Genomic DNA, 26,702 nt, shown 5'->3' on the forward strand with positions numbered 1-26,702 from the left:
CTGCTGCGGCCGCGCTGTAATGTGGGCAGTGTAGACATACCCTAACATGTAACTGGCATTTTTGTTGATTGTTTTTTAAACTTTGTATACAAGATGTGGGAAAGTTTGCTTAACTGAAAACTTCGTTTTCTATATTTGTTGAAGACACTAAGTGTAATAGGTATCTTTTTAATATTTTCAGACATTGTTCTGTTTAGCAAAATTGACTTTCAAAACTGTACATTCGTGTGTAATCAGTACTGCTCTTGTCATCAAGAGGAGCTAGACATAGCCAGTAACCTCTAGGTCAGGGGTGGGCACATCCGGCCCTCCCGATGTTGTACTCAGGCCCTCGAGCTCCTGCCGGGGAGTGGGGTCTGGGGCTTGTCCCGCTCTGCACAGCTCCCAGAAGCAGTGGCATATCCCCCCTCTAGCTCCTACGTATAGGGGCAGCCAAGGGGCGCCACGCTGTCCTCGCCCCAAATGCCACTCCCGCAACTCCCATTGGCCAGGAACCACAGCCAGTGGGAGCTGCACGGGTGGCACCTGCGGACAGGACAGCATGCAGAGCCACCTAGCCGTTCTTCCACATAGGAGTCAGAGGGGGGACATGCCACAGCTCCTGGGAGCTGGTTGAGGTAAGCGCCACCCGGAGCCTGCACCCCAACCCCCGGCCCTGATCCCCCAACCCTCATCCCCAGGCCTCCCCAGAGCCCACACCCCCAGCCCGGAGCCGCCTCCTACACCCTGAACTCCTTATTTCTGGTCCCACCCCAGAGCCTGCACCCCAACCCCCAATTTTGTGAGCATTCATGGCTCACCATACAAGCTCCATACCTAGATGTGGCCCTCGGGCCAAAAAGTTTGCCCACCTCTGTTCTAGGTAGAGTGATAAAAGGCACTCTTTCTATTCTTTAGAGACTGATAGATTACATTACCTTTGCAGTGCACCCAGCCTGACAGTGAATGACTAAGCTAGATCCTAGAACAACATGCATATTGTGACCCGTGGTTCCTAGGGTAGTCCACCCTGAAAATGCCCAGGGCAGGGCAGTCTGCAAAAAGGAGAACAGATTCTCCCAAAACTGGTGAATCTAACTACACAGTGTTAACCATCAACCAGTCACAAACTGTACAGCTTATCCCCCACACTGGTTATTAAGAAGCTGGGGTGGGGAAAGAAATCATAGACCCCTTATTGCATTCCAGTCTCTGGCTCCCAATCAGCAGATAGTTCCAGTAAAGTGAGATGTTACTTAAAACACTATTCACTATAAAAAATTTTCTTCTGATCCCCAAAGGGCCAGCCACATTACCAGGTCAATTCTAGTTTGGATCTTACCCAAAATACCACTCTGCCAGCCAATCCTTTAGTATCTAAAACCCAAAGATTTAAAAGAAAAGAATAAGAAGAGTTGTTAAATGGTCAAAGCAATCAGATACATACATATGACTTCAGAGTCCATATCTCAGGTTCTTAGCAGCATTGGTGAGTTTGCTGGCTTGTAAAGTCCCTCTGGAATGCATCCAAAGCTTGAATGGGTCTATCAGTCTTGCGTTCAAATCTTCATTTTGTAGAGCAGTTACTCCAGAGGTGAGAAGCAGGATTCAAGACAAAATGGGGGTGATGCAGCTGCCTTTTTATATTCTCTGCCATGTGACTTGCATATCCTTTGTCCCAAACACAAGCTCACAGCACTTGGGCATGGAAAAGTATTTGGAGTCCTCTGTCCATAGGTATGTCCCTGTACATGTCGTGTTGACTCAGGCATAGCTCTGGCTTGTTTTAATGGCTTCATTGTACAGCTGATTGCCTTTGATGGGCCATCAAGCAGGCTGGGTAGTGCTGATGCCAGTCTGTCTTGGGGTGTCACCCAGATACACAGCACAAGAGATGAATATACCACACACTTATAACATATGATATAAAGATGATACATATGTATAAACAAGCTTATCATATTTAGCAAATCATACCTTTTCCATTGATACCTTACATGGCATATCTGGTATAAGACTCATTTCAATTTTGTAATATTGGTATCGATAATATTATAAATGGTCACCCATATACCATACAGCGTCACACATCGTCTGTATATTCCAAGTATAATTTTGAAGTTCTTTGTAATAGTTAAACTTGCAGGTCAGTGGTCTGGAAAAGGATCTGCAGTTCGTAATGGTCAAGATTTAAAACAATTTGTTCAGGGTCCCTCTGCAGTTGAAAAAGCCAACTTTGTGCACATTGATGGACCAATGAAACAAATCAGAAGAGATGTTTATGGTACCCTGCAAATGGCTAACAATAGGACATGCAAAGTTGTGCATAATTTGGGCACTTAATTCATTATTGTAGGAAAGACATTGAAGAATTGGAAAACGTTCAGAAGAGAGTACAGAAAAGGCGGCATTGTAATAGAGTAGAAAAGAAATTAAGGGACACAATTGAGGTGTGTAAAATTATAGGAGAGACAGATTCTGAAAAACTTGAGCTAGTAGCCTTTGAGGGGGGAAATAATATATAGTAAATCAGGCATTTAGAACTTTGGTACCTATTCTTCTTGAGGTAATAAAATGAAGGACAGAGAGCCAAGTAAACTTATTTCCTGTTTCTCTTCTCTAAATATATTCTTCCTATCCTATACATATACATGCTCTTAGAGTTCTTACGTTAGTGACATGAGTTAAGTTGGCTCTGATTACATCTCCCTGCCATTCTCTCAAGTACAGAAGATCCTTCCTGAAAAGTTGGCACAGAACCTCCTGTTTACTACCAGCCTTCTCATATGCAGGTTGCCTGCTTCTATTGCTTCTAGGTACAGGTGGTACCTGGCAGCAACAGGAGGTGAGACAGACCACTGAAGTAACTTTCTAGTTAAAGGAGAGGGGTTGGAGACCACCTTTCCCCTAAAATAGCAGAGTTGCAGCTCTTCCTCCCTGCCACAGCATCACATATGGATCTCTCCCATAGATCAGGAATTAAGGTGACACTTGTAATGGACTTCCAGATGGGGACACAGATGACTTTCTTCTTTACCAAATATTATTTTAAGTCTTATTGTGAAATGTCTATATTTGAAATTTAAACCTATTGGGTTTTCTAAATTGCCTGTTTAAGATCGGCAGGTGACTGCAGTCTCCTGGCCCAAAAGTAGTTGTACAAGCCACAATCTCAAAAATACATAATTTTTAGTCTAGATTGAGTTTTGAGTTTTAGTCTAGATTTGAGTTTTGTAGCTAGTTCTTTATCTAGATACTTTTCTCTGCTAGACAGTAATGAAAAAGGAAAAGGTAGAATTCCTTTGTAGAGGAATCTGAGTGTCTCAAAGGTGAATGTTACTGAACTACTGGTGGCAATGCAGTTCAAAAATCTGTGCTGTGAGCGTGTTGCTGGTGTCAAGGCTCTGAACCACGGCTGCACAACCCAGACACCCAGGGATATAGGGCACACAGTGACACAACCTCTTTACTGGTCTGGGTTGAACCCCAAAGTGTCATAACATCTCTTCTCCCAACTCTGCAGTAGAATGCTACATCTCCTTTAAAGTAAGGAAATAAGAAGATGTAAGAGGAGAGGCTTGCATATAGCCTCCTGGAGCGCACACACCACCGCGCACACCTATAATATGGTTTGGTGGACCAGTTAGTAAGGAAGAGCTCTGGGTAAGCTCAAAAACTTCTCTCTCACCAATAGAAGTTGGTCCCGTGAAAGATATTACCTCACCCACCTTGTGTCTCTAATATTGACTGACCATTTTGATTCTACAAAAAGAAAAAGAGGACTTGTGGCACCTTAGAGACTAACCAATTTATTTGAGCATAAGCTTTTGTGAGCTACAGCTCACTTCATCGGATGCATTCAGTGGAAAATACAGTGGGGAGATTTATATACACAGGGAACATGAAACAATGCGTGTTACCATACACACTGTAAGGAGAGTGATCAGGTAAGGTGAGTTATTACCAGCAGGAGAGCGGGGGGGTGGGACCTTTTGTAGTGATAATCAAGGTGGTCCATTTCTAGCAGTTGACAAGAACCTCTGAGAAGCAGCATGGGGGAGGGTGGGGGGGGAATAAACATGGGGAAGTAGTTTTACTTTGTGTAATGACCCATCCACTCCCAGTCTTTATTCAAGCCTAAGTTAATTGTATCCAGTTTGCAAATTAATTCCAATTCAGCAGTCTCTCGGTGGAGTCTGTTTTTGACGTTTTTTTGTTGAATTGCCACTTTTCGGTCTGTAATCGAGTGACCAAAGAGATTGAAGTGTTCTCTGACTGGTTTTTGAATGTGTTAATTCTTGACATCTGATTTGTGTCCATTTAGTCTTCTACATAGAGATTGTCCAGTTTGGCCAATGTACATGGCAGAGGGGCATTGCTGGCACATGGCATATATCACATTGGTAGATGTGCAGGTGCTTATGCTCAAATAAATTTGTTAGTCGCTAAGGTGCCACAAGTACTCCTTTTCTTTTTGCGAATACAGACTAACGCGGCTGCTACTCTGAAAAATGCTATATAGTAATTCTTTCTTGAACATGCTAAAAGGTAGTTACAGAACATGGAGGAACAACTGTTGTTATAGCTGGTGGCGTAAGAGAGTATTCCCTTAGGAATGGATCCGCTGACTGAGGGAGGGCCAGAAAGTGAATCCAGAGTTCTTGAGTCCCAGTCTAGTGCACAACCGCAAAACCATCCTTCTTTCCTTTCAAACTTGTGACATTGGGCAACTTGCTTAACTTTCTGTGCCTCTTGTTTCCCAGCTGTGAAAAGAGGATAGCACTTGCCTATTATACAAGGATGTTGAAGATTCATTAATGTTTTCAAGGTGCTGAGATACTACAGTAAAGAGGGGTGCTGAGGACAGAAGTACTTATGTACTCCAGAAAGAACTGGGGTCTAGCTGGGAAACCAGAGGCACAGAAAATTAAGTGACTAATAGCTAAAAAGTGAGTTTGCTAATGATTAAAATTTAACAAATTTCTGTATGAAAGTATATATTAAACCTAAATTTAAAAAAAAAATACTTTTCACCATTTATTTATTTTTTCACTTTAGTAAAGCTGTCGAAACTGAAGTTTCATTTTCTGGCTCTCACATTCTAGCACAAAACTGCAATGTTGAGGTTACAACCAACACAGTGGAATAGTTACATCCAATCTAACAAACTTTAATTGCAATTAAAACCATTAAGGAAAAACATTTCCAGTATTAGTTTTGGTACATAATTGTTTTACATAACTGACAGCTTGGGCCTCATCCACCTAACCGTATTTTCTTAATTTCTCACTATTGTCATGTGTACTCACAAAAATGGAAGCTTTAGCATAGATGAGGCACTACTGGCAGCCCAGTGTAGTTAATTCTCATGCACTGATGCAAAGCTGTAGAATTTGCGTTGCATAAACTACAGGGGAATGTTCAATCCAAACTCATTGGAATAACTTATTTTTAAAAAAGAACATATGTTCTGTAAAACTGTTATACAAATTCTAAACTTGGGGCCTTAATTGCCTAAGTGTTCATGTAAATTAGCAGCGCCTTCCTGTAAAATTAAAGTTAAATAGTGTTTTATTAGATGAACTGATGTTTAAATGTTAATGTTAACTAACTATGTTTAATAAGACAGATATTGTAAGTATACAGATATAGTATCTACATGTAGTAATTCTACTGACAAGATGTTTACTGTATAATTACTATTTGGCACCTAAATAGCATGATGACAGAAACATTGGATGTAGATATTCCCTAAAAAGACTTTCTGCCTGTCATACTGGCGTTTCTTCACTTTTAAGCCATTTAATAATACTATATTTAGTTTGTGTGTAAACTTACATATTTGAGATTTTCCCTTTCACACTGTCCTTTCATATGTTACTTGGACTGTAAGATTTTTGAGGACATGGACATAAATCCTGATTGGGGCCCCTGGATGCAACTGAAATATAAATATTAAAGAATCACTCTTTAAATGATTGTTGAGCTCTGAAATAAATTTACTTTACTGTGTTCCTACATGCTTCCTTGGTTACAAGCTTTCTCCTTTATTATGCATTATAAATGGTACTCATGAAAAGCCCAGTATGAAATGATTTGAGTATTTTGCACCTGAACGTTTATTTTAAAAGAAAAATATTCCAGTTGACAAAAATAGTGTAGATGAATTAATATTGTTTAGTAAAGCAGATGGAAATGTTTAATGGAATGAAAAGTCAAACTGTTACAGTCTTCTTCATTGGTACGAGGCTCTTGAAACACTGGGTACTTCACCCAGTATTTAAAACACACTTATATAAATACTCCTATAACTATATGAGAATCAAGGAAATTTCACCTTCTAAGGCTGATACTGGGCCCTTAAGTTAGATACTGCGTGAGCTTCAGTATCTAGTTACAACAGAACATCACGCTGGCCACAGAACCACTCTGATATGCCTTTGTGTTAGTTTGTGTTTGATATTGGTGGCACTTGAACCAGTTTTTTAATACAAAGCTTTAACTGAACTGTTACAGTACAACATTTTATACTTAACTAATGCCTAAATGAACTCTTAAAGATAATTATTGGGGGTTAAATAATAAGTGAGTTGAAAAGCAAAGATGAAAGTTGGGAGCTACTGAGCGAAGTATGGAATGAACTGCTGAGTTTTTGGGAGATAGGAAAGGATGCAAGTCCATTGAGGGCATGAGAGTTTCATCCTGTTAAGAGCCATTCAAGAGATAATGGAGAAGAACAGACACACCTCTCTTCTACCACACTGCTGCCAGTGAGTTGTCTTAAAAATTGGACCAATATAGAATGCAGTGGCAAATTTCTATGTGGATTATTTAAACATTAACAATGCTCCTTAAAAAAAACCTTTATAATTTGCAACAGCAAACTTGAATTTGGACTATTTGAATATATAATGTCAGCCCTTCAGGGCTCCAGCCAATTTAACGCTGACCCTGCTTCACGGACCCCCTGAAACTGGCCCAATGGGGCCGCAGACTCCAGGTTGAGAACTGCTGCTCAAAGGGATTGTCAAGCAAGGGGCAGGAAGTTCCTGCAAGAAAACTCTCCAGCTAAAGAGAAAAGAACAGGAAAATAGGTTTTCATTTTAACATTCTTACTACTTAACATTTGAAATGCTGTAACAGTGTTTTTCCTCTTCATCTTTAATAAAAGAAGGTTTAAAAGGATTTTCTGTGGTGTTTGCAATGGTACACAGCCAGCTGAAATCTCTGCATACCAAACTCTGGACCTTGTTTAACACTGTTTAATGTTGGATAGTGACTGGGTTATGTTAATATCTTTGGCTCATGTATTCCATCTAAATTAATACAACACCACCACCTGTAAAGTCATGTCTTCAGAAGAATAAGTGGATGTTAGTGGTCATAGTTTGCTCGCTTTTTAGCATATCTAGTCAAACCGCTAACCATGCTGATAAAGGACTACCACTTTATATTGCAGAATATGGTTTAGAGAGACAAGTTTCAAGTGTTAAGTACAGATCTACTAATTTATAGAGGTGTTGGCTACCTAATTTCACTCTAAGCAGAGAAAATGGAAATTTAACAATAGTTTTATGTAGCGTTATTTCTTACAGACTTTTTTTCTCATTTATTCAGGATATATGACTGGATGCCTGAACAACCAAATATATTCCAGGTAGAGCAGCTGGAACGTCTAAAGAGAGAATTACCAGAGCTGAAATTCTGTGCATGTCCCACTGTTAGCCACTTCAGTACCGTATCTCTGTGTAAATGTCATAATAGCCATATGGAAATGAATGGCATAGATAATTTACCAAATGCTTAAGTGTGCATAGGCTGACTCCAGGCAGGATTCTGCTTTCTGTATTTAATTTTCACCATTGGAGCAGTGCCATCTATGCCTTCATTTTTTTGAGCAATAACTATGTTCCTATTCCATGACAGTACTTGCTAGAATTTAAAATTCTGTTAAAATGTTAAGCCAGTTATAATTATTATTCCAGTTTTACATCTAGTTTTTAAATCCTCACAATTGACAAGTTCAGAATCTTAAAATAGAAATCAAGTACTGTAACAGTGTGCAAACATGTCTTATAAAATGAGCAATCTGAGGTGTGGTAGTTTCAAAGATGAAATTCTAGAGGTTACTGTGATATGATATTGAAACTGCTGATGTATCATTTTGTCATAAATTTGATTCCAGTACTAATCTGACATCAGATTAGGAGAGTGATTGTAATGTATACATAATTAGATCTGGCCTGAATAAATTAGTACCTCATATGCATGTATTTGCACTGATGCATCCAATTGTACAAAACCTTTGTGCCATCTTAAAGTGTGTGTGTATATATATATATTTTTAAGTAAACTGCAGTGCACATGAACTGATTTTTCTCGCTCTGTTAGAACCTTTAGGTTACTGCCATTTTTTGTTCTTTACCAGCCAAATGAATGGCATAAAGTTCGTATGTGGCAGTTAAGGGCGAACCACAAGTACAGCTTTTAATTAATCCCGCACAAACCTGCCAAACCTCAAAACGTTGCAGATAACTACAAAAATTTTTCATTGGTTAAGAACTTTATTATTGCACAATAATCTTAAAAGAGCAAATGTGTATAATGCACAAATTCTAGAAAATGCATGCTTCAGGTATTTTAAGCATGAAATTATAGGTGTTTGCAATGGTCCGTGCATCCTTGAGGTGCTAGTTGAGTGTGAGGGTATCAAGGATGAACTAAAACACTTAATATTTGTTGCCTAAAACCATGAGCCTATATATAGGTATATTCAAATAAGGTTTACACCATCTACAGTTCATCTTACTACATGTTACAGACCACTAACTCTTGTATTCTGCAACAATCGTGATTTTTTGCTTTCAAAATTGATTTCTCAGATAATCCTTATCCTCTATTGGCTGATGTCTGTCCTCTGTAATTTATTCCAAAGTTATAGTTTAGAAAATCCTGTTAGATATGTATGCATGTTCTTCAATTTGTACCTCTTAAGATACTGTCATGACAACACAACAGCTATAACTTTTTACTGAAGTGTTCATGTATAATAAAAAAACCCAAATATTTATTTTTCCCTTGTTGTAAATTGACAATGAAATTGATAGCTTGTATTATACTCTCTAAATGCTGTCATTGTTGCATAGAATTGATTACATGAGCAATTGCAAATGTGTTTGGGCCTGCACCACTGAATAGTTTGAGGCAAGGAGTTTCTTTCAGCTTGCCTTGCATATCTAGTTATTTAAATTTCTTTTGTCCTCCACAAACAGCACAGTACTTGGAAATTGTCTTTATTTAAAAAAATAAAATAAATCTGAATTTAAAAACAGATCGTTTTTTTTTCTTTTTCATGAGCTACTTAAACTGGTTTGAAGCCAACTGTTTAGTGGTAAATCATAGCGGTGTTACTCGGTACATCAGTTACACAGGTCCAGATTCATAAATCTGTCAGACTGCAGATTGTGATGAAATTTTAAAATGTTGTTCTTAATTTCAGTTTATCTTGAAAGATGCCCAAGTGCTTGTTAACCCACCAGACTTTCTTACAGTCTGACTGATGAAGACCCAGATTGCAGGATTCGAAGACCCAGAGAATTTAAAGTGATAGCTTGTAATGTTAACAGTTTTCAATACAACATAATTTACAGACTGATGTACTAAATACACTAGAGGGTTGCATGTTTCATAGCTTGTCTAGGCTGAGCTGTACACCCAATGAGAGAGCAGCATATCAAGCTGCTGCTGGTGATGTATAGGCAGCAGTGAGGGACACTAGAGGGTCACCTCTGCTTGCACGGTGCCGTACATTTGAATGTAGGGTCTTGCGTTGCTCTGCCAACTAAGATTGAAATGGCTTAATGATGAACAGCAAAACTTAGTTAGGACAGTGCGTAAATACTACCATGCTGCATCACCAATGTCAACACTGTTCTTGGCTCCTCCACCTGCACCTATGTCCAGACAAAAAACCTGACCATGGATGCCTCTATCCGGATCCTGGTGTGGATTTGCAACCTGTGGCCTGCTGGGGAGATCATCCACTGTGAGAAGTGCCTACTGATAGAATCTCTCAGGAAGCATGTGGGAGAGCTACAGGAGGAGGTGGCTGGGCTGAGGAGCAGCTGTGCACACAAGGAATTCACTGTGTAAAATGCATATAGAGACCTCCAAGGTTGAGGAAGCAATCCAGCTGGAGAGAAGGAAACAGTTCCTTCACAGAGAGGAAGCTGGCTGCTGGTTACATCTGGCATCAGGCAGTGCTCCACCCCTACTACCTACCATCCACAGAGATTATAAAAATGGTATGCAGCTCTGGTAATGAGGGATCTCCCCCCAAAGATGGAGGAGGAGAAGCCATGTACACCCGAGGCTGGGAAGATTGCAGCCATCACTCCCAAGAGGAAACGAATGGTGGTTGATGACTCCCTTCTAACTGGGATGGAGGCATCCCTCTGCTGGGCTGACCTGGCCCATATCTAAGACAAGAACATGGGCAATCAGCAGGCTTGGTGGGATAATTCACATGACTGGTGAAGAAGGGTACAGCTTGCTCAGGAAGGACAGGAGGAGATGTTGACTTTTGTATATCAAAGATGTATACACTTGCACTGAGGTCGAGAGAAGTGGGAGGCAGACCTGGGTAAAAAACAGTGGTAGCCTGGTAGGGGTCTACTACAGACCACCTCACCAGGAAGAAGAGGTGGAAGAGTCTTTTTTTTTTTTTTTTTTTTTTTCTTTTTTTTTTTTTAAACAGAATCCTCCAAAGCACAGGACTTCAACTACAGTCATCTGCTGGGGAAATAACACAGCAGGGCACAGATTATCCAAAAAGTTCTTGGATTGGAGACCACTTTGATTTACAGAACGTGGAGAAAGCAACTAGGGGAGAGAATGTCCTAGATTTGATTCTGAAAGATAGAGAGGAACTGGTTGAGAATTTGAAGGTGAAAGGCAGCTTGGATAAACGTGATCGTAAAATGATGAGTTCATGATCCTAAAGAATGGTAGGAGGGAAAACACCAGAATAGAGACAATGGGACTTTTTGTTGCCCTTCTATGTACTTCTTCCAATTCGAATATCTTTTTTGAGATGGGGTGACCAGAACTGCATGCAGTATTCAAGGTATGGGCATGCCATAGGTTTATATAGTGGTATTATGATATTTATGGTCTTATTTATCCCTCTCCTGATGGTTCCTAATGTTCTGTTTAACTTTTTGACTGATGCTGCACACTGAGCGGATGTTTTCAGAGAACTATCCATGACTCTTAAGATCTATCTTGAGCACTAACACCTGTTTTAGAGCCCATCATTTTGTATGGATAGTTGAGATTGTTTTCCAGTATGCATTGCTTTGCATTTATCAACGCTGAAGTTAATGTACTGTTTTGTTGCCCGTCACCCAGTTTTTGTGAGATCCTTTTGTAACTCTTCAGTCTGCTTTGGACATTGCTATCTTGAGTAATTTTGCATCATCTGCAAATTTTGCCATCTCCCTGTTTACTCTCTTGATCATTTATGAATATGTGGAACAGGACTGGTCCCAATTCAGATCTCTAGGGGACACTGCTATTTACCTGTCTCCATTCTGAAAACTGTTCATTTATTCATACCCTTTGTTTCCTGTCTTTTTAACCAGTTACTGAACCATGAGAGAACCTTTCCTCTTATTCCATAACTGATTACTTTGCTTAAGAACCTTTGGTGAGGGGTCTTGTACTTGGACTTTCAGAAAGCCTTTGACACTATATCAATTGGATCACCCTTGTCTGCATGTTTATTGACCCCCCCCCCTTAATGGGGGGGGGTTTGATTTCCCTTCACAAAAACCATGGTGACTCTTCCCCCAATAAATCATGCTCATCAGTGAGACTGATATTTTTGTTCTTTACTATAGTTTCAACTAATTAGCCTTATACTGAAGTTATGTTTACCAGCCTGTAATTACCAAGATCACTTCTGCAGCTGTTTTTAAAATTTGGCATCACATTAGCTATCCTCCAGTCATCTGGTACTGAAGCTGATTTAAATGATAGGTTACATACCACACTTAGTAGTTCTGAAGAAACTCAAATATGAAATTTGCAGAACTCTTGGGTGAATCCCATCTGGTCCTGGTGACTTATTACTGTTTATCAACTTGTTCCAAAATCTCTATTGACTCCTCTGTCTGGGGTAGTTCCTCAGATTTGTCACCTGCAAAGAACGGCTCAGGTGTGGGAATCTCCCTCACATCCTCTGCAGTGAAGACTGATGCAAAGAATTCATTAAGCTTCTCTGCAAAGGCCTGGTCTTCCTTGAGCTCTCCTTTAGTACCTCGATTGTCCAGTGGCCCCACTGATTGTTTGAAAGGCTTCCTGCTTCTGATGTACTTAAACATTTTTTTTGCTGTTTAGTTTTTGAATCTTTGGCTAGTTGCTCTTCAGATTCTGTTTTGGCCTGCCTAAGTACACTTGACTTGTCAGAGTTTATGCGCCTTTCTATTTTCCTCAGTAGGATTTAACTTCCAATTTTTAAAGACTACCTTTTTGCCTCTAATCACTTTTTACTTTGTTTAGCCAGGGTGGCACTTTTTTGGTTCTCTTACTATGCTTTTTAATTTGGGGTATACATTTAATATGAGCCTCTATTATGGTGTCTTTAAAAAGTTCCCATGAAGCTTCCAGGCATTTAACTTTTTTGTGACTGTACCTTTTTAATTTCCATTTCACTAGCTTCCTCATTTTTGTGTAGTTCCTCTTTCAGAAGCTAAATGCTACTGCGGTGGGCTTCTTTAGTGTCCTTTCTCCACCTCCCTCCCACCCCACCCCACCCCCAATGATATATTGAATTATATTATGGTCGCTATTAACAGGTGTTTCAGCTATATTCACCTCTTAGATCATTTCCAGTGCTCCACTTCTGGACCCACTGCTGGTCATCGCAGGTCTGCATGACTATATTATTCCATCAGTCTCTGCTTGCAGATCTGTGCCAGAAGCAGCAACCTCACAGGGGGCATCAGCGGCTGTGCCAGTGTACGATGCCGGGGTACTCCTCCTTTGCTGCCGCCTTCTCCTGTAGCTCCATTAGGAAATCCGTTAGGCACCTTTGGTGGGACAGAAAATGCCGCCAAAATGGCCACTGGCGCCTCACAGATGCTCTGCCCGTTTCTGACACTGGAGTGAAAGTGCAAGTAAGAGAAGTTCGTCAAAAGACACCTCCTCCGTGGTTCTGGTTCTGGGAGCTGTGGGGGGCGCTGCCCAAAATGACAGCTCAGCAGTCTCTGCTGACGGGCTATTCAAACGTCTGGTAATGTGCAGGGTGGGCAGTAAACTTTTTTTCCCCCAGTGCACCAGGGTCCTAGGGCTAGAGCGGCCACTTTTGGGGTAGGGGAACACGGGGATACAGTTACTTTGACTCAGGTCTGTGCACTGCAGTGTGGATGCAAGAGCCCTAGGTTCTGGCACAGGTTAGAAAAGTCTTAACGTAGGGTTAAGAAACCGTGTAGATGCTCAAGCCCAGGGTTCTCTAACATGGACCAGCTGACTTGAGTCCCACTAACCCTGGGTTTACATTGAAGTGTCGATGTACCCCAAGAGGCAGGAAGGCATGTGTGTGTTTCTTATAGAGTGTTATAACAAGAGCATACACGTTCCCCAGTGCAAGGCACTGGGGCATCTCTTTAACCCCTTCCTCTCTCTGTCCAGGGTGACCTCAAACATATGCTTCAGGACCATCTGGTGCTGACCCTGCTCTGGAACTCCAGCCTTCCAGGTAGCTACGATGGGGGAAACTATTATTTGTATGACTGTAGTCGTAAACCATTGTGCTAGGTGCTGTACAAACACAGGACAAAATGACCATCCCTGCCCCCAAAGAGTTTAAAATACAAGTTTAAAACAAGAGACAACAGCTGGACACAGACAGGGGAATCCAAGGGAACAATATTGTCTAGGTAGACCAGATGGACTATATGGGTGAGTGAAGGGGCAGAACACTAGCAGAGTGAACAGTGTGGCAAATGTCATACAAGTTCTATTATTTGGGCTGGGTTTTTTGTGGGATTTGGGTTTAGTTAGGAGGGGCTCAGCAAAATGGTAAGGGGCGGAAGGGGACACAGTGTGGGAGCAGAGGGGCAGGTGTGGAGGGAAGCTGAGGTAAAGAGACTGGGGCGGGGCAGAGGGACAGCGTAGCCGCAGTTTGGAGTGGACAGTCCAGAGCCTCCTGCCTGGGCAGCTCCTGTCCCTATGTGTAAGCAGGGAACAGTCCCGCTATTGTGGGGAACTTTCCTGGCTTCTGCACTACCCCAGTGAAGTGGGCTAGCAAAAGGATCCGAGTCCTCGCTCCCACTTCCTTTACCCAAAGACCTCCCTGCCCTTGAGGACCCCCCTTCCATTCTTCGGTCTGGCAGAGTCCCTGTAACCCCAACAAGGCCACATGCTCTCAGGCTGTAGGTGGCAGAGCCCTTCTTCCCAGTGTCGCCCCCGCCCTGTCAGGGTTATCAATCCCCCCCTGAGTCTGGCCTGCAGAGCCTCCTCGTGGAGGCGTCTCCCTGTGCTGGGCCCACTGCCCAGGGTCCCCCCTCGCTCTCCCCAGCTGCTCACGACACCCGGCTCCGGACTGCTCCAGCCCCAGCTCCAGCCCCACTCTGTCTTAGCTTCAGCCCCACTCTGCCTGCAGCTCCCTGGGCTGCTTCTTTGGCCCCTCTGTCTCTGGTTGCTGCAGCTCTGCTCCCAGGACAGGTCTGCTCTGCAGGCTGCTTCTGTAACTCTGCTCCCAGCACTGACCCGCTTCGTGGGCTGCTTTTCCGGCCCCTCTGGATCTGGCCCAGCTCTGCTCCCCAGCTCAGCTTGGGCCCCACTCTGTCTCACCCAGGTAGTCCCAGCTCTCATGGAGGATGGGACCTCCCTGGCCTCCTGACTCCCTGCTTAGCCTGCCCGCCCTGTCATTCAGGCTGACCTAGAGCATTGGCCTCTCCCCATTGTTCCTGGGGGCTGGGAGTCTCAGGGTCCTGATTCCCCATCGACCCCTCCCCTTTGAGTACTGGGAGCTAGCAACTGAAACACCCCCACTGGATGTTAGTAAGGGGGCAACAGTCCCCTTACATATGGTTGGAGTCTCTGCTGTTCTCCCTTAAGGCCACACAGAGTCGGGGAGGGGAGGCACCACCTGGGTACTAGCGCCCCTAAAGTGGTGAGGGGAGGAGTCCTCCCCTGCACAGTTTTGGATCTGCGGTTAATGGGGGAAGGGGTGGCTCCATTTAGGCCCCAATTTACCCTCTTTCCTCCCCACCCCCACCACCAGTGCATGTGGCTGCTCCTCCCAGCCGGAGTCTGGCTGGCTACTGCCTGTTTGCAAGAACTGACCGAGCCGCCGAAGCCCCTGGACCAAGGTGAGTCTCTTCAACCCTGGGTTTCCTTCAGCTCCTCGTAGAACTCGTGCCGGAGTATCTTTCGTGAGGGTGGGCTGCAATGAGTGTCCCTGGCGATGAGGCGGGGGCAGTTTCTCCACTTAAAGGGACGAGGGGGCCGCTAACTCCTGCTAACGAAGGGACAGTGTGGGTAGGGTCCCATGAATGCTCTGCAGTGTCCCTTGCTTTCTCCGCGGACATTAATTTACTGCCACGAATGCCCCTCGTGCCCATCCCGGGGCCGCCCCCTCACACAAACCCACAGAGCTAGGGCTCAGGCATCAGAAGGCTCCCTGGCATCCAAAGGGTCGGTGAGTAGTTGCAAGGAGGAGGTTACTTTCACAACACTCTCCAGGCAGCCTGACTCCTCTCCTTTGGCCTCGGCTGCTGGGATGTTGTGTAAGCCTCCCAGGTGAGAGCTCCCTTCTCCGCCTTGTGGGCCCAGGAGGGCTGATGAAGCAGTGCATCCCCTCAGGCCTCAGTAGCCGCTTTGTTCTCCAGGTGGCCCAGCCAGCTGTTGCGTAAATTAGCTAAGTACGGAGCTCGGTGGTGCCCAACCCTGGCTGCTGCCCTGGCTGACCGTTATGGCTTGGCTCAGGGCTGGTTTCTCACTGGTGTCAGTGGAGAAAGGAATCTGGAGGTGGGATTGGACGGAGGAGAGGGAGTGGCCTAAGATTACTTCCAGGAGGGCACTTAATGTAGGGGGCCCCTGGTTTTGGGTGCCGAACCTGAGACAACTAGGGCCTGCGTCTCAGAGGGGCTGAGACCCCACCTCTTCAATTGCCTTCCCCATCGGAGGCACCCCATAGTAGTGGAAGCTTCTAGAAAATGTGGCTCTTCAGCACCTTAGAGACATTGCTGCTCTTCCTCTTCAAAGCCAGCCTCATCAGCGCTCGGACCCTTTCAGCTCGGGTTGCCGGGTGTCCGGTTTTCGACCGGAATGCCCAGTTAAAAAGGGACCCTGGCAGCTCTGGTCAGCACCGCTGACTGGGCCATTAAAAGTCCAGTCGGTGGTGCTGCGGGGCTAAGGCAGGCTCCCTACCTGTCCTGGCACCACACTGTGCCCCAGAAATGGACAGGGGGCAGATCCAGCTCCTAGGTGGGAGCCAGGCGGTGGGGGGGCGCACAGGGCTCCAGGCGCTGTCCATCCCCTGCACCCCCCCCATGCACCAGCTCTGCACTCCCATTGGCCGGGAACCGCAGCCAATGGGAGCTGGGGGGGAGGGCAGTGCCTGTGGGTGAGAGCAGTGCACAGAGACCCCTGGTCCCCCTGCCAAGGAGCTGGACTAGCTGGCCGCTTCTGGGGTGCAGCACACTGCAAGGACAGGTAGGGAGCCTGCCTTAGCCCCGCTGCACTGCTGACCGGAGCCACCCGAGGTAAGCCTGTGCCCCAACCCTGAGTCCCAACTCGCTGGCCCAGCCTTAACTCCACCCCCTCCCCCAAACCCAGAGCCCCCTCCTGTATCCCAAACCCCTCATCCCCAGCCCCACCTCAGAGCCTGCACGCCCTAGCTGGAGCACTCACCCCCTCCAACACCTCTTCCCCAGCCCAGTGAAAATGAGTGAGGGTGGGGGGGAGCGAGTCACTGAGGGAGGGGGAATGGCAAAGGGGCGGGGCTAGGGTGTTTGATTTTGTACTTTTAGAAAGTTGGCAACCCTACTTTGAGTACTTGCATGCCACTGCAGCACTTCTGCCAGGCATTGCCTGTTCCTATGGGAACACAAGACAGGCAGCCCCCAGCATCACTGCAGAGATGAGCACTCTGCGGCATTTGGCAGGGGAGAACGAAAAGCAGGAAAGGCTGTTTTTAAGCCTGAATTATTCCTTTAATGTTCCTGTGGGTTCTGAGTCAGTATGGTCCTGCCACCTGCAGCTTTGTTTGTTTGCTTTAATCAAGCCTGGAGTTTCCTTTGCTAAAGCCAAGAGACCTCAAAGGAATTGATTTAGAAAGTCTCTGTGCTGTGGTGGCTAAGCCTGATGGAATTTCTCTCCTAGCTTCTGAGCATTTGCCAAGCACTGGCCTGGTTGAGACGGGCCCAGTCCTACTTATGTACAGCAGTGAGATTAATTAAACATTTTTCCAAAGCTCACTTTCATAACGTAAGAAGATTGTGCCATTTGTTCCATCACAGATGTCTGGCCAATATTCTATTGTTAGAATGATCACCTTTATACTGGCAACGGGCCCAAACCGAAACCTTAGAACTGTACTTTATATTTCTGTAATGGGCCAAATAACAAATCTGGATTGGAACATGTTCAGACTTGAGGGTTTCGCAATCCAGATCCAAATCTTCCAAAACTTCAGCATGTTTGGATTTGGCCTGGTATCCAAAGTACCATGTGTTCTCTGACAAACTTGACCTTTATTCTGGGCAAAACCCTTTAAATCTGCCCTACTACTGGAAATTGTGGCAGCTGCAGATAAAAACACTCCATTGAACATATGTATTAATTACATCTGAAAATGATTCATATAATTATTATGGTCTCCCTTCCATTAGTGAATTTGGTATTAAATTCCATTGATTTTACACAGGAGCCAAAATTGTTAATTGTGTTTTTTGGATTTTGCTGTGAATACACATAACTGAACAGTAGGAGTTGTCTGAGGGGAAGCTGGAGGCTCTCTTTCGAGTATGTGTCCATGTGGATCCCAGGGGTCAGTTTCTTGCTCTGCCACAGACTTCCTGTGTATCTTGGTCAAGTCACTTAGCCCTGAACCTCAATGGTATTTAGGCACCTTGTAGAATTTTCAGAAGCATGTACGTGATTTCAATAGGTGCTGGGTGTGTGAGTGCTTTTGAAAATCCTGCTAAGTGCCTAAATACCTTTAAAAATCTAGCCTTTAGTCACTCTGCGACTCAGTTCTCCATCTGCATCATGGGGATGATAGCACTTCGCTACCTCTCAGAGGTGTTGTGAGGATAAAGACATTAAAGGGTGTGAGTTGCTCAGATATTACAGTAATGGAGGTCCTGTAAGTACCTAAACTAGATTTCAGTCAGATACAAAGCGAAACCAGTGTGAGAACAAAGACGATGGAAGATTTAAATTGGTTTAGATGGATAACTGGGGGGGGGGGTGAGTGAGGCAGCTCCTGTAGATTCAGATCCAACCCTAACCTCAGGGACAGCATCTGTATCCACCCCAGCTATCACCTGTTTCCTTAGCTGTGCTAAAGTCCATCACTGTCTCAGCAACCTTTACTGGGCCAGCAACTCCCATGAGTTGGGGGTGGGTTGAAACATCTTTACGGTACACGCGTGTCCTCATTTCACCCAAAGGAAATACAGATACCCTGACCAATCAGCCTGGTTTTAATAAGGTGAACTCTTAGCTCATTCAAATTAACGCTCAAGAATGCTGAGCTGCCTGTGGAATCAAAGGCTGGCAATTCTATGGGGTCTTTGAATTCTATGGGGTCTCCATTCCCGAGGCTACACAGCCATGCTTTTGAGAACAATGTACACAGCTTTGCAGTTATATAATAGATGGTAATTGGTTTACTGGCATACGAACTAGAGATTCCTTAAAGGAGAAGACGTGAAATTCAGGACCAGCTCCTCACCTAGTACAAATCAACCTAGCTTCGTTGACAATGATGATGCTGTGCTGATTTCCACCAGCTGAGAATCAGCCCAGCGTATTCATAAGGACATGAAGCACCTAATGGCAAAGCAGTAAAGATGTTAGTTAACAATGATACATTTAAATGTTTCTTAACTAGAGACTTTTGGTCTAGCAGCTGTCTGGGAATTAATGCCCATGCAATGTGATTTATTTTCTCTGTTTCTCTCCACTCAGTCAATGAACCAGATCCTCAATTGGTGTAAATTATCACAAGCAATTTCAGTCACATTTCTTTCACCTGGCTTTCTGCCATTTCACTCCTATTCCTGTACTATCCACTCATCCTCTTTTGCTTTACCTTAGCTTCTACTTACAAACGATTAGAGTGTACATGATATAATTTGACTCGTTTTGTATTTTATCTGTCTATCTTAGGTATTTATATACTCCTATTACTATAACATCTCCTAATCTTTTATCCCTTTATTCTCACAACACCCCTGTGAGGCAGGGCTGTGCTATTATCCCCATTGTACAGATGGGGAACTGAGGCACAGCGAGACTAATGGCATGTCTACACTGCAATTAGATCCTCGCATCTGGCCTGTGCCAGCTGACTTGGGCTTGCAGGGCTCAGGCTAAGGGGTTAACTGCGGTGTAGGCATTCAGGCGCAGGCTGGAGCCCAGGCTCTAGGGAGCGTCCCAGAGCTGCAATATTAAACAATCCCTTAGCCTGAGCCAAGTCAGCTGTGGGTGCCTAACTGCAGTGTAGACACACCCTAAGTGGCTTGCCAAAGGTCACACAGGAAGTCTATGGTAAGACTGGGAGATGAACTCACATTTCCCAAGTCTGAGGCTAGTGCTTCAACCACTGGACTACCCTTCCTCTTTACCTCATGATTTTCGGGGGCCCGACTCTCCTATTTTAATGCTTGGGGTTGGCACTGCAGCAGTGTGTGCAGAGTAAAGGGCTATGCACAGACCATCATTCCCTGAGGACCGAATGGCTCCTGCTGGTCTGACAGGGCAGGGCAGGGGTATGTGTAATGGTATGTGTCAGGTGGGTGTGTGCCTCACAGCTCAGGAAGGCACAACCTAAGTCTGAGGCCTGGCAGCTGCCTTCTCAGGGGGCTTCTGTCCAAAGCAAACAATCCCTCATTCTGTTGCTCCAGAGAAGCATAAAAAGAAAACAAAGCCTCCCCTGGAGAGTGAGATGATCAGATTGTGGTGTTAGCCAGCTGACTCATGCTTTCCAGCAGGCATTAAAACACAGGCCCGAATTCATCCCTGGCACCACCCCTACTGAAATCAGTGGAGTTGCACAGGGATAGATTTGGCCCAGGGATAGAGCGATTATTTACCTGGTACCATATTGACATGTGGAAGCAGGGTCTGAATGAGCTGTCCCCTGACATCTAGTGATGAGTGGGGGCAAAAGACTTCAGGAACAAACCGTGTTTGCATAGAGACACCTCCTATGCCTGGGTGCGCACCATGATGGAACTGCTCTGTCGAAACGATCACTTTTGGCTGGTGTTGGGTTGCGAATCACTTTAGTGCAGGGGTGACAGAATGTTATCCTTATTGTGTGTGTAAAGGGCAGCTGAACTATACTTAGCCACCCTGATTGGGTGGGGGAGGGTCACCCTAAACATAACCTCGCTAAGCAGGGGGTAGGAATGCCAAAACCTAGTGGGGCGGGGGAAGAAAGGTGTTCTTTGTGATGTGGGCTTTGCCTAAGGAGTCCTAGATGTCATTTGACCACCTCCTCTCTAGTGACTGAAAACAGAGCTGATTAGTCAATCAAGAGTTAGTGATTCTATTTGGTGATTACCAGAGCTGAATGGCTGATAAGCAGGTGTAGGGGCTATGCTTTAGACCTGGTGCAGGGACAGCGGTGAAAGGAAAGACAATGCAGAGTTTGTACTGGCAGTGAGGTTCCCTGCCACCCAGTGAAAGCACCAAGAGCTGACATCACTAAAGAGCTGGGTTAAGTGGTGGAATCTCACACCGTGGGGTAGCAGAAATGGCAGTGAGCATCCGACAGCAGCAGCAGAGAAAAGCAGCAAACAGCGTTTTGCAGAGGCGTGCAGCGACCACAGAGACATTGCTCGACATTGCTCCCTTTTCTGGGGTGCAGCTGAACCCCATAGAACACACCTCTGAACTCTGCGTCATTGCTAACCAAGTACAGCCAACTGTGAGTGGGGAAGGCGCGGGAGTGATGTATTCAGGGGACATTCATTCACTGCACTTTCCCAGCACAAGGTTGGGAACTGAGGCAAAAGACACTGCCCAATGAACTGTGGAGTCAGGTTTGCTTATGGTTGGATGCTTTTGAATGTGGTTATGGTGTTTTCCCAAACTAATGCTTAGTTCCCTTTCCCTTTTAATATAAGTTCTCTTGTGTTATATACAGACTCAATGCTTGTGAGCCGGGAAATATTGCCTTTAGGAGGCGCCCAGGGGTAGTGTTCAGTTTTCCCAGATTACTGGGAGGGAGCTTGAGGTGGTTCTGTTTTGTATTGTTAAGAGGAATCTCTAGATATTGAACCCAGCCCTTGTTGCTGCTGACGGCACCTGGCAGAAGGGTTACACGTGTATTTGTGATAGGAGACTTGGAATGTCACCCAGAGCTTTGGGATAACAAACAGCACCCAGCTTGTACACAGACCTTGCGTATTCTCATTTCTCTCCGTTCTTTCTTTGCATTTAAACCCACTGCTTATCCTACTTGCTGTCATAGAATATCAGGGTTGGAAGGGACCTCAGGAGGTCATCTAGTCCAACCCCCTGCTCAAAGCAGGACCAATCCCCAACTAAATCAAACTACTCCAAGGATAGCCACTGTTCTTAAGCCTTGCACGTGGATGCAGTGTATTTGTCCTCATTGTTCATTGTACGCAGACAAAACACAGGGCATCTGTATGCACTTTCTGTTAATGTTTTGTGATTGGGTTACAAATGACATTTATTCTGAAGTAGCCTCAATATTTCAGCTGGTGACAACACAGCTGTCTGCTTCCTAGTACTACACATCCCCACTTGATATCAAAGTCCAACCAAGTGACATTCTTGAACCGGGAGGTTTGGTCTGGGGTGTATGTTGCAACAATTGAATAACAGTGGTCACTGCTATGACACAAATAATAAATAGCACTAACGACAGTGAAGTGTGGTTAAGACACTGACAGGGGACTATAGAGATCTGGGTTTTATTCCCATTCAGCAACAGATTCCCTGTGTGACCAAGTGCCAAGACTTTTTTTCAATAGGATCCTTCCAACTCTATATTTAAGCACCTAAATCAGTGGCTTGATTTTTCAAAACTGCTGAGCACCCTGCAGCTCCCTGTCGCTCCCATGGGGTTTTCAAAAGTACTGAGTGACTTACGAGCATAAGTCATTGAGAGTTGAAAATCAGTGGGTCTTGTGCTAAGTCTTTGAAATGAATGGGAGTTCGGCATCTAAGTACCTCTCTGGCCCATATCCTGAGGTACTTTGGGAAACCTTCATCCTAATTGCTCTGGGCCTCAGTTCATCTGTAAAATGGGGATAATAATACTCCTGTCTCCCACCGTTTCTGTCATGTCGATTTACACTGTAAACTCTCTGGGACAGGGACTTTTGTACAGCACCTAGCACAGTGGGACCCTCATTTTGGTTGAGGTAGTACGTGCTGCTGTAATATTAATAGCAATAGTTACAATGTAATAACGCATTTTGTCTTTATACTTCTTGAGCACAATAGCTCTGGCAGTAATAATTATCTATCTATCTCAAAGCCATTTATCCTGGCATTGCTCAATTCATTTTAATTACTATATTTTTTCCCCTCCACTGAGTTTTCATTAGAAGTCTTTAGCTAGTGGCATACAGTGATGAAGCCTGGCATAGTTATGACAAATTGAAGCACCTGCGGTAGATTTAGCTAAGATTAGCTCTGAGTATGCATATATATTTCCAACCAGGTATTATTATAGTGTTGCTTTGTTCTGGTATTCTTTGCGGGAGCCGGCTCAGATTTTATTTCTTGCTCTGTACAAAAGCATTGTATATTCTTTGCAATTCTAGCTAAAACAATTAACAGCCTGCTTATACAAATCATTGGTCCCCAAAAGTGCCTCTGGTCTTGAGCAAACCATAAATAGGAAAGGCTATCTGCTGTGAATTGTGTTGCAGGTTGTTAGCAATGCGGGTGTAGAGGAGAACCTGTGTTAGCAGCTCTGGGAGTTTCCGCCATCCTGTCTGCCTGTGTTTTTTAAACCAGCTCAGCTGCTGGGATGTGGCAATACCAACCCAAGGGAGGGAATAGGAGACTGCTTTGCATTCTTATCACTGCTCAGTGGATCACTTCCTTGCTGCATATTCTGCAATGTTTTGTTTTGTTTTTTTTCAGTGCATCCTCCGCAGGAGTAAATCAACATAGCGCCACTGAGTTCAATGGGGAATACATAAAAAGCTGTTAGCTGAGTTTTAAGTGGGATGATAAAAGATTGACCTGGTGGTCGACTGGGAGCCCATCTCTGGGCTCTGTGCCAACACTGCTACCAGAGGTGGTAATGCCACAGTGGCCTTGGGCCACATCCGGCCAGCTCCAGGGATGGCACTGATAATCTCTGGAGTGCTTTGTGCCTATGCCTCTTTGGTCAGCTGGAGGTTTGCTTATAACTCATAGAAGTCAGGGATGGAAGGGGCCCGCTAGATCATCAAATCCATCGCCATGCAAATGGAGCCTCTAGAGCCCCATGGAAGATGTATCAGATAATTAGAGCTGAGCCAATAATATGCAATGACTAAGTGATGTGAAAGAACCTAGCCTGTTTTCCTGCCTTTCCTCGAGTATGTTTGTTGTTCTGCTGGCACCCATTTAGCTGTTTAAATATTTTACTCTAAGGGCTAATTGCAAACAATTCATTGCGAGTATTTGATACTCAGAATTTGGATTTTGAGTTGCGTTGCTTAGTTGGGATTGGTTAGCCTAAGTCGCATGGTATTCCTTCTGGTCCTTGACTGGATGACTGCAGAAGTACCTCAGTCTTGGATACTTGAATATGTAACTTTGACAATTGCTGTCCATGAACGGTGCACTATTAAGCATGCTTGACTGGGCATTCACAGAAAGCAGCGACTCAAAGGGACCTGAGTGTGGTATGTTAGTGTGAGGTAGATTTGCACTCCTGCTTGCCATGTATTGACTGTTCGTCTAGACAAGCCCTGCGTCATGCTGGCTGGACTAGTCCCATAGAGGCAGTATTGCAACCAAGGACCACCCAGAGGGCTGTGTCCTCTGTCCCACATCATCTCCTTCCCCAGCATGCCCCCTCAGTCAGAGTGAGGCAGGTGTAGCATAATCCTGGCCAGCCCCAGGCTGGGCTAAGGTCCCCTTTCACCCTTCCAGCAGTGCAAAGAGACCTTAGGAGGTGCTGAAGATCTGGCTCCTTACATCTGTTCAAAGGTTAAAGTGAGCAGCCTCCCCTGGGAACACTGCTAGTAAATTCTGTGTCTTAGCCAGCACTGCGTTGTGTTAAAGACACTCCTCCTCTAGTGTAAATAACACTCCTTCCCCAAAGCCTATGGCCCTGATCCAACACATGTATGCACTTGTAACACCAAAGTTCCACCAGCGGGTGTAAGGATGTGGGGAATTAGGACCATACAGTAGACAGGGTCCTGTTTCCATTCTGAGCTGAAGTAGCCTGGAGTTGTGGGCTGAGGAGAACAGTAAGAGGATGTGAGGAAGCATAGTCCACGTGACATGAATTGCATGGAACACAGGGCTTCCCACCTGGGCAGAAGAGGGAAAGTACTGTTTCCTCCTTCGTTACAATGGGACAAACATGGTACTTCACAGCCATCGGCTTAAATAAACCTTCAGTGCTGAGGCGGCTCTGAGGAGATTACGAGTATTATCATAATAATCATTAATAAAAAATTTCCCCTTTTATACGGTCTTTTAGCATGGAGCTCAAATTACAAAGATTGGGTCACGCGTTGGGGTGGCATAAATCAATGGAGTTGTTCCAGTTTACACCAGCTGAGGATCTGATCCATTCATTCTAACTCAGCTGCAAGTGAACAAGTTCCTCTTTATCTGCAGGGAGTATTTCTGTTTCCTCACATGTGTTTCATGGGCACGTCAGAGAAGCTGTTTAGCATTTAAACACTTCCTTGGCAACCTAGTGTCTTGTTGTTGCACTGCACACTATATTTGGCTGAGTTATTTCAGTGCATTTAATAATGTGGGCTATATCCTCAGCTGGTATAAATTAGTGTAGCTCCAGTTGACTTCAATAGAGCTACCCCGGTTTACACTAGCTGAGGATCTGGGGTCTGATGAAAAACCCAGTGAACTCTCCCATTGACTTGAATCAGGCTTCTGGCTCTCTTGCTCTATAGCAATTCTCTTATGAGCTAGATCTCCAGCTGGCTTTAAGTTAGTGGGGCTATGCTGATTTACACCTACTGAAGATCTCTGGCCTATTACCCATATGGCCTTCTGTATGTTTTCCCTGGGAATCTGATATTTTTCCCTCTCTGTGTGTGTGTTTGTGTGTGTGTACACGCATACATATATATACTTTTGGTACAAATGTTATTTATTTCTCAAAGCAAATATCCCCACAGACTGTTCAGAGGGGAAACTATTGTGAATGCAAAGGAAAAGGGCTTGGAATAACTCAGTGAATAATAATAATATATTATTAGGGTCTGTTCTGCAGCCCATTGAGGTCAATGGAAAGACTCCCTTTAATTTCAATGGGAGCTGAAAAATCGTACCCTAAAAGACCAACCCCAAACAAGTCTCTAGTATAATACGAATGCATGCAGGAGAATGAAGCAATTAGGCAAAGAACATGGAAGGAGGCAGGATACATGTCTTAATTTCCCTGAGACTAGGCAGTGAAGCAGACAGATGGATTTTGGAGCACAGTATTTGCACACACTGCAGTGAATATATAGCTAAATTACCTGTCTATGTAGGTCAGTGGTTTTCAACCTCTGGGGGTCCAAAGACTATGTGTAAGATTTCCAAAGGTGTCTGCACTTCCAGTTGAATATTTTTAGGGGTCCACAAATGAAAAAAGTTTGAAAGGATCTGGGCCCAGGTGCTTTCATTAGTGAGGTGTCTGACTAGCCAGATATCAGAGATCAACTCAAAGCAGATTATCCAGAGAGCTGAAGAGGGAAAGTGGCAAAAAGTCTTCGCAACATGGGAGTGGAAACCTCATGATAACAAAGGATGTCGCAAAAAACCCAGGGAAGAAATTAGCATATAGGGCTCGATCCAACTTCCATTATAGTGACTTGGAAGAAGCTATTAGCCACTCTTCTGCTGTGGTCAATGTCTCACCTCCTGTTCTACACCAGCTGATCAAAGTAATCAGAAATCATGCCAGGCGAGCTTTGTCAGACTGTCAGCTCGCAATCCTTCACTGCTGCCTCAGGGCGCCCCCATCCACCTGTGTCTAGAACAATGGGTGGAGAGCTCTACGTCCCTGTTGGCTGAGCAGTTTCTTCCTGCTTGGTTTTTTGGGTGTGTTTTTTTTTTAAGACATTTAGAAACTCTTCTGTCTGGGTGGGGATGGGGGGGAAGTTGGTTCTTCATCACTGGGATGATTGTCGATTTGCAAGCCTGCCACAGCACTCAGACCCGGCAGGAGACACTTGCCGCATTTGCAGAGGCTGATGATGGCTTCGCGCCTCCCTGCAGCTGAAAACGGGGGGTGGGGGGGGGCACGGGCACGAGAAACG

General features: G+C 44.6%; 1 protein-coding gene across 1 annotated transcript in view; it reads left to right on the forward strand.

The window, feature by feature from the left end:
* GPCPD1 (glycerophosphocholine phosphodiesterase 1) overlaps nucleotides 1-9,401 on the forward strand; it is a 69,410-nt gene extending 60,009 nt beyond the window's left edge. Inside the window, exon 20 of the mRNA XM_074949695.1 lies at nucleotides 7,597-9,401. Within this exon, the coding sequence (XP_074805796.1) occupies nucleotides 7,597-7,786 (190 nt within the window). The 3' untranslated portion in view covers nucleotides 7,787-9,401. The remainder of the gene's footprint in view (nucleotides 1-7,596) is intronic.
* The last annotated feature ends 17,301 nt before the right edge of the window (nucleotides 9,402-26,702 follow it).

The sequence above is a fragment of the Natator depressus genome, chromosome 3 (genome assembly GCF_965152275.1).
Source record: "Natator depressus isolate rNatDep1 chromosome 3, rNatDep2.hap1, whole genome shotgun sequence".
In the NCBI taxonomy this organism is placed as follows: Eukaryota; Metazoa; Chordata; order Testudines; family Cheloniidae; genus Natator; species Natator depressus.